General features: G+C 31.5%; 1 protein-coding gene across 1 annotated transcript; it reads right to left on the bottom strand.

Annotated features, from left to right (window-relative positions):
- Positions 1-5,556: 5,556 nt before the first annotated feature.
- Positions 5,557-7,764, bottom strand: LOC130807646 (uncharacterized). Its single transcript, XM_057672939.1, has 2 exons — positions 7,610-7,764; positions 5,557-7,248 (listed from the first exon to the last, which is right to left on the bottom strand). Exon 2 carries the CDS (start codon positions 7,082-7,084, stop codon positions 5,924-5,926), a length of 1,161 nt encoding a protein of 386 aa, XP_057528922.1. The 5' UTR covers positions 7,085-7,248; positions 7,610-7,764; the 3' UTR covers positions 5,557-5,923.
- Positions 7,765-9,383: the final 1,619 nt, after the last annotated feature.

Below are 9,383 nucleotides of genomic sequence, written 5' to 3'. Positions count from 1 at the left end.
CCGGCCTGAAAGGAGCTAAGTTGGTCCAATTAGTTACATATTTTGATTATTTCATATGCTAACACTTTTTTTCCATATTGCATCAAAGTCGGTCTACCATTTTTAATGTTGAAGAGAAGGAAGAAGAGATAGATCGTGAAGATGACGATTGTCAAATCACTAATTAGTTACATAATTTGATTATTTTGTATTTGTTTATTTGAATTATTTGTAATTTGTGTTTTAAATTATGTATAATATTTAACAATTGTATTTGTCTATTTCAAATATTTGTAATTTGTATTTTTAATTATGTATAAATAATATATAACATAGGCCCGCAAGCCCGCATATTACGGGTTTGGGCAAGAGCTTTTAGGCCGGCACTTTGGCCCGGCCCGGCTCGGCCCGCATCAATGGGCTGTTTTTCCCACCCGGCCCGATGTTTGATCACGTATAGTAAAAACACTTGTCTAAATACATCATTAAAAATCAAATATAAAAGACTCAATTAGAAACATAGTGAGTCAAGTGAATGAGAAAAAAATTAGGGACTTAGGGTTACTGGATTGAGAATGAGAACTTGAGAAGGCAATCAAGTGAATCGAGTAATCAACTGATCAAGGGCCCAAGTCATTATATTATTATATATTAATAATAAAAAAATTAATATAAGAATCTAAAATCAGAGATTCATAATATAAAATTTAAAAGTTTAGGTTCCGAGTCCGGGTCCGGGTCCGAGTCTTCACCTTAGGACCCGGACCCCGACCCGTCAAATATTTTTGGATTCAGATCCGACCCGGATCTGATGGGTCTCAAAAATTTAGACCCAGACCCTTAAAAAAGGGGCGGGTCCGGAGCGGGTCCAACAGGGTCCTAGACCCATGACCATCCCTATCTTGTGCATCATTACAAGCATGCAAAAGACAAATATTTGAAGCAAAAAACACTCTATTTTCTGAAATATTATTCAGCCATAAATCCCAACATATTGTTCCCAAGTTCATCCATGAACAAACACTAAGATTCTTTAAAGTTTCAACCATTAAAACACCTTCTTTTCTCATCGAATATTCTTCAAAAACCCATCTAAACTTCTGAAAATTTATGTTTAAAAACTAGAATCTTCCATAAAAATAATCTTCGTTTCAAGAGTTTTTCATAGACACCAAACTTGGAGGAATTCACCAAGAATAGATGAAGTTATGTAGATTTATTTATTTCACTAGTTTTGATAAAACTTGATCATGTAAAATTCTTTTTACATGAAATCTTTCTATAAACTGAGATTAATATAAAATGATTATTTCATCATAATAACTAAGACGAATAATCTTCTAAGAAGGCCTAGAAATCTCGGCCAAAAGAAGAAAATTTAAAATATTTTTCTGCCTTCAACTTACAGTCTCCTATTTTTATTTTCTAGCCAAAAACTTTTAAGTTGTGGGACTTGTTCAAAAAGTGTTGCTCAACACTAAACAATTTCCAAAGTAACAAAATATCAGAGAGTAAGTAAATCTAACAATTTTTAGTTAGAAATTAAAAGTCATTAAGTTACATAGAAAGATCAAAAATGATACTATTTTTGAATTCTTTAAAAATAATTGTAACAAAGGAGTTGAATCTTAGTTGTTGAGAAGTTGTAGCAAAGGTTAAGGAGTACTTTTGGAGCAAAGGATCGAGGTAAGTTGCATGGAGTGATTTTTAAAGGATTTAAGAACAGTTGGAAAAGTTTGTGCATAAAATTGTTTTTTAAAATGAAATTCCCAAAGAAAAGTTCTTAAATTTTGAAAAATGATATCAAAATGATAATTTTGAATAAGTAATGATTTATTACATGTATTATTATTGTGAGCATCATGCATGTTGATTTTATGAATTGTTGGATGTTTAAAGGCATGTTTAACACTACTTTGTGAAAGTTATTGTGATGGAAATGATTATATGAACTTTGAAAATATTTGAAATTCATTTTAAAAGTAATTTTCAGTAGCTATATGTTAAGAAAATCTCTTGGATATTTTTGTTGAAATTTATTCGTTAAATTGATATTTTAATGGATTTTAAGGTGTTAAATACTCTTATTATAAAATATGGTATTAGATGAACTTTTGATTATCAAAATAATTAATAAAATCATATCATTATGTCTCCAACAAGTTTTGGTCAGAATATAATTAGTTTGAAATTTTTCATGATTTTTAACTAATCGTTAAATTGTTTATTGGTAAATTTTGAAATAGTAAAATATAAAATAATTAACACATAAAGATATGGACTTGAAATTTTCATCACATACTCATATGGACAGTAACTAAAATTGTAACAGTTTAGGAAGATTTTGTTGACGTTTAAGGACCTTAATTATTTTTACTTGGTTATTAATAATCGGTAAGCTAGAAAATGGTTAAATATGTATTTTGTAAATTTTATAAATTTAAATTAGATGGTTTATAAATTTTACGAATTTAAGGCATCATTTAAATAACGGTAAATACCTAAATTGTCGAAAATAATCGTAAAATCGTTATAAATTGGCATAACAATTATAATCTGATGGGACAAGCTTAAATTCATTTTATATAAGGTATTATAATGACTTGATTTAAGGCATCATTTTATATAAGCTTAAATTCATTCAAACAAGCTGGAGAATTAATATCTATTTTGTAAATCAATTATCGATTTATTACCAACAAAACTATCTCGTATTTAAGAAAAGAGTATTTTATGAAATCTTCTGTGATAATGATCTTATAGACTTATGAACTGTATTCTAGTTGTTTTGAATGAATTTTAAAACTCTTTTAAGTTATATTTACTTTAAGAAGGATTGAAACGAAACATTTTCTTTGAAAAATCGTATTGAATTTTAATTACTTTTTGTTACAATGCATTTCCATACATGCTAGTGATACCCCAATATAATACAAAAGTTATGTTTGATGATATGATTATGCTAAGAATGTTTTACCCTTGTGGAAAAGATTATGATTTGATTTTTGTTATGTTTTAAATAAAAAATGTTTTGCTATATTGCAAATAAAAGATGTTTATCATATGGAAAAAGTTAATATTTTTTACTTTTCAAATGGTATTGAAAAATTGCCAGCTTGTTTGAACTTTTTTTTCATGACCAAAGGAGATGTTGCATGTTCATGTTCAAGGCCTTTAGAGTTGTTCTGAGAGCTATCATCTTCTGGACTTATTCTCTAGGCTCAGGTTCCTGATTTATGTTGTCATGGCCTTGAGAACCATCATCGGTCTCCAGGTTAGCTACGTCAAGGGCTTGAATATGTGCTTGCATGTTTGTACCATTCTCCTTTTTTGTTTTATCTTCATCATCATCGTGACATAGCTTTAGATTTTTAAAACCTTCACTCAAGATTCCATTATCTTTTTCATTAAAAATAGCATGTATACTTTCCTCCACAACTTTAGTGCGTAAATTATACATGATAAGCTTTATTATTAAGAGCATAACCAAAAAAGATAGCTTTGTCACTGTGTGCGTCAAACTTATCAAGGTTATCCTAACCATTGATATGGACGAAATATGTACATCCAAAAGGTTTGAAATAAGAAATGTTTGGTTTCCTCCCCTTGAATAGCTCGTAGATTAACATTGAAGTTACAACAATATTGAGTCTCTTAAAAGTAATTAACATTCAAGTCAGAATTTTTAAATATAGATTCAAATCTGAGATTGTTATTGTTATTGGATAATGGCTCAAAGATGAATATTTAAAAATCATATTTTCTCATGAAATTATAATGCTAGGGTTCAAGTAGAAAATGTTCTACAACATAAGTATCGTATAAACAACGAAACGAGTTGTGCTATCCTAAATGGGGCTCAAACTAGAGATAACAATGGGTCAAGTTTGAATCTGATTATGCATGCTCCCACTTTGCTCCGAATAAAAGTCAGACTTTTTCCACCTCCACCTTTGACTCAAACTCGAATTTTATTTTTCCACCTATACTAACTGCGAACACCATCGATTATAATGGGCCTGTTAGTGACTGCGAACAGGGTCAAAAAAGTCAATAGTCCTGTTCGCAGTTAGTAACTGCGAACAACTTCTTTGCTTTTTTAAAAAATTAAGCACCTATTCGCAGTTACTAGCTGCGAACAGAACAAACCTTAGGTTTGGAAATTAGACGCTTATTTCTGGAAATAAGTTGATTTGCGTCTTATTTCGTGTTTTATTTTTATAAATTAGCTTATCTATTTCAATTTTTCGTAAGAATTTTTGCTGAAGGCCCGGTTGTAGTGATAGTAAAGTCAAATCTCTTAAAAATAAATATAGGTCAAAGCTTTTTGATGTTGTATACAAAAGTTACAGACACAGTAATGCATTTTGAGAACAGATGATGAATGAGTGTTGCATCTGTTTAATGTTTCTTTTACTCTTAAAAAATGTCGATCATTTTGAAAACCACTTTTTCATAAAAGATGTGGACTAAATTCTTTGGTCTCTTTTGTACGCCCAAAAATGAATTGACACAAAGGAAACATAAGTTTATGTACGTGTGGACCAATAAGTTTAGATAAGGGTTAATGAAGTCAGTCTCTCAATATATTTCCACTTAATTATGTAAATTAATCTAAAAACCACTCTAGTGAAAGATTATTTCTCAGTGAGACAAACTCAAAATAAGTATATATATATGCTTATAATTCAATTGACTGGACTATTCAGCTTATATATCGTTTCACAGTAAGACTGTTCTCACACAAGAATTTGTATTATCTAAATAAGATTTATAGCTAATATATTCATAAAAGTTCAAATAAGCTATATGTAGAATGAAGCCTCGATCATGTTGATGACTAACAAAATGATAAAAATTTAAAATATGCAACTTCAACAAGGGATCAAGCTTGATTCGTTTGTGTTAATGTAGTTCAGCTCAAAGAGAAGTTATATAGCTAAAGGCTTCCTTTAAAACGCGGCTGACGTGATGGAATGTAGCCTCGTTTATGACTCCAAGCTCAAATTTCAATCATTTTCATCTAAAACAACTCGAGCGAACTAAAACTAAAACAACCCTCGTGGCCTCGTCTCATTTGCAGCCTTACTTTCTCATGTGTAACTCGCTTAAGAAATGGAATACTAACATTTTAACTTCACGTATTTGCAAATATATTTGTGGGTAAACACGGCAATACTTGATAGTTGATATGCATTCCATTACAACAATACCATTAGTAGCTCCATCTATGCAGTTTTGCGGGTTCGGATATATGCAACATTGTCCTTATTAGTAATAACTAAAAGATTGTTTTTATAACCCTTATAGCATATTATATGTAACTTTACAAAAACAAAAAGTGCACATAATTTGATGAGTCACAAACATCCAAAATGTAGTGTAATGACCATGAACAAAATCAAGAAAGTAGACAATTAGGGGTGGAATTTAAGGTTGAAAGTTGAGTTATGACCCTAAGAGAGTACCAAATAAATGAGATTAGAAATCCCAAAAGCTCTAGTTGAGCTGATTAAGGTATAATCACAGAGAGAAAGATTGACTTATGATCAAAAGATGGTCAAATTAGAGAAGAGATAATTAGAAATAGGGATAAGTAACCATAAATGGTAAGCATTGAAAAATCAGGGGAACAAAGGGATTATTGTCTTGTACAATGAGACCTACATGATCTACAAAATGAAAGCATATATTTAGTGTAGCAACAAAGACACTACACATTGATACATTATTGCAACACCTATCCTATATCACACATTAATATGTATATGAAAAACTCAACAGTACAAATATACATTGTTGTCAACAAGCCATACAATGCAACACCAGCAAAATAAATAGAAAATAATAACAATACCCTTTCTACAAGAAGATCATGATAGAGTCCTACCTCGGATGGATGCTCCAATCACGGTGAATACTGTCGACGAAAACCATTACAGTATTAGGACTGCACAACTTTGTCTTGCTTAATGCACTGAGAAACTTTCAAATCCTGGCACTTCCATGTTTGTTGAACCTCGATGGGTGCGACGTATTCAGCAGGGGGCTCCAAAGAATGCAGCGATACATGACGAACAGTCGGTTTATCGGTCCTAGCAATCTTCAACGAGTTTGTTAGGTTTTGATCTTCTTTCGGGTTTGATTGATCCTTAGAGCTGCATATGCTTAAAGACAACTTTTTTTGCTTGATTCTACCTCTCTTCCTACCGTTAATACATATATCGTCTGATGGTTCGATTGTTTTCTCCTTGGAGTGACTTGATTCCGCTTCCCCACTATCCACCTCTATCTCATCAGGCTTACTAGATTTTGACACCATATCGTCTACTTTAACAGTATACGGCTCTTCGTTAGACCCTTCACAGTCTATACCATGATCTATATCATCCCCATTGTACGGTGAAGTTAATTTACGGTTTTCATCCATTGGAGTCTTACCACTAACATTGCCACTCTTCTCACTCGGTGGCAAGAATTTCATCTTGCGTTTCTTTGAGTCCGATCCTGGGGAATGTTTAGAAATTCTGGGGGAGCTATTTATAGCTTGATGCAACCTCCTTGCTACCTCTTCATCTGTCCCGCAGTTCTCAACTGGTTGGTACTTTTTGTACAAGAGCTGAACGGGAACATGCTTCTTCATCTTATTCTTCTTCACATGCTTATCTTTGCTGCTCGTCTGTTCAGGTATAGAAGCAACCATATCCAGGGCACTTTTCGCAGCAGCTTTTGCCTTTACAGCAACAGACGCTTTTTCCTCAGCAGCAGCTCTTGCAGCTTCAGCTACCTTGACTGCAGCGTCTGCAGCTGATACTGCAGCGGCTGCTATCTCCTCAAGCGACATGTTAGATCCATTCTTATAAGATTTCAACAGATTATTTAGACGAACATCGAAGTCACTCAAGCGAGTAGCACTAAACGATGGGCTAAGGCTAGGGCAAGGGCTAGGGCTAGGGCTTGAGCTAGGGCTTGGATTGTTTCCTTGTGAGCATTGTGATATGCTCTCTGAACAGCTCTGTTTTTTCAAACCTGCTAGTAACCGCTTTCGAGGAGGCAATCTAACATCAGGATCTAAATGATTTGTATTACACATATTGACATCCATATGAAAATCCCTCTCTTTTAGGAATCTTTAAGAACCAAGAAGAACATGGAATTTACATATGATAAAATCATACAAACAACTTACACATCTACATTCATGCTATAACATCAGCAGGAATAGCATCCTCTCACCAATCAATTCAACACCAAAACCTTCATGTTTATCTGAATTCATCCAAAAAAGAAACACCCAACAGGCCAACACTTTATAAGCAAAATTTTAACAGCTTAAAATTCAGGATCTAAATCTCAATTGATTAAAATTCAATTAACAGCATATCAAGCAAATAATTACAATCCAAATGAGGGGTTAATTGTGATTAATCTATATAACAATCTAGCAGAAAATTAACCCACCAAAGACATGAAATGAATCAGATAAAATGGGTTTCATTCGACAAGATTGTAACATATTAAAAGCAGAGTTTAGCAAGCATCATTAAAATGTGAACTACATAATCTTTTAAAATGATCAAAATAGACTCTGATAAGAACTGTAATGAATAAATTCAAAGTGAATTTTTACCTGATCATTTAGATGGGTTGGAAATGGCTTGTTGAAATTAGGGTTTGGGGAAGAGATAATAAAGGAAGATGAAAACGGTGAGAGAGGACTACTACAATTGTAAGAGAAGGAAAAATGGAAGATCTTATGGACACAAGGTATATGGGAATTTTTTTTTTGTTGGATTGGTGTTAATTGATAAAAAAAAAAGAAATTAAAAATTTGGTTTTATACAAATGTATACTTTCTCTGTTCTTATATATTCTTTTCAAATAAAATTTACAAATTTTAATGTTAGATTTTAACTATAATTTCTCAGCAATTTATGCGAAAAAAATATGTTCATGTGATCTTGATAGATTATCTCAATGTATAATTTCTAAATATCAACGTTTTTCAATTTTAAAAAATCACAATTAAAATTATTTAACTTTTAAAGTTATATTGCGATCCATAAAAAAGGAATGAGAAAAACAAATAAAAACAAAGGGAGTATTATATTAGATGGTAATGGAAAGTTATAAACAAAAAAACTTTTTTGTGATTAAAATTTTATCACCATGGGAATGACATGGAACTTTTACTGAAATTTTACACTATAAATCATTCTCATTACCACCATTTAGTACCATTAACCAAACGGACCGTAAATGCACATGGGCTAGTCGATAAAAATACTTTTCTTTCTTTTAAATTTTTTTTTTAATATTAAGATCTTTTTTTAATCTATGTACCAATTGTATAGATTTTGCTTACAAAATAGGTAAATGAGTGAAATATAAGTTCTAATATTAATATTAATATTAATGTTAATAATGAATAAGATAATAGTTTCCCACATGAAATTTTGTAGTTGAGGTCCACTATTAAATCAACCTTGGTTTTCTATAAATATTACCAAGTTTGCCATTTTTAATTTCAATTGAAAACGATGCTATATTAGAGTTCGAACAATGTGTTTCAAACTCCAATATTCCTAAGATCGAACGTATGAAGTCTTGTGACAAACAAATTACGCTATCAATGATATCTATGTTTGTAGGAGAAAATAATGCAATAAAAACGACACGAAGATTTAACGAGGTTCACCCAACTTAGGCTACGTCCTCTGATGTGTAGTATCTCTTATATTATCAAAGGAGTTCAAAGAACTCTCAAATATGGAGAATTATAATAGAGAAGAGATATAGGCTAGTGTTTGACTTGGGGTGTATTTTGTGGATTTGTTACAATGGCATATGAGATCTCTATTTATAGAGGTTTGTACATTAATGAATATTACATGATTAAGGCTAAGGATTAATGCATAATAAACAACTTCAAGGAACATCAAGAGTCAAAAATCGAATCCAATGCTTGATCAAGGCAATGCTTTATAACTAAGATGTCTCGTATAAGAATCTTCACCCTTTAGTCTTCTTATTAACTATTATTCATCATGCCAAAATTCTTATGTTTAAGTCACTCCTTAATTCCTCCATAACTTCATGAATTAATTGTAGCATTTAAACACCATCATCAATAACACATTAAGTTACATACTTAACTCACCCATTTAATCCATTCATGGAATTCCCTCTCTATGCACTCAATAATGTATAGAATTTATTTGGCGCACTCAAGTGACCAATTACTTCAACATCAATAATTGGATATAATGAAAATTATGAAAATCCCATGTTTAGGATTAGGTTTTCCTCTTTTATTTTAATGTATTTTTTATGTGTTGAGTCGCAAGTATAGACAAAGGTATGTCTTGTCTTCATGTTTTACATTTATCCACATCCATATGTAT

This window comes from Amaranthus tricolor, chromosome 3 (genome assembly GCF_026212465.1).
Source record: "Amaranthus tricolor cultivar Red isolate AtriRed21 chromosome 3, ASM2621246v1, whole genome shotgun sequence".
In the NCBI taxonomy this organism is placed as follows: domain Eukaryota; kingdom Viridiplantae; phylum Streptophyta; class Magnoliopsida; order Caryophyllales; family Amaranthaceae; genus Amaranthus; species Amaranthus tricolor.
Note: the sequence above shows the minus strand (reverse complement) of the source record. Positions and strands in the feature narration are given on the sequence as shown.

Excerpts from the sequence above, each read along its gene's own strand:
- LOC130807646 (XM_057672939.1), bottom strand. The coding sequence starts at position 7,084 with ATGGATGTCAATATGTGTAATACAAATCATTTAGATCCTGATGTTAGA.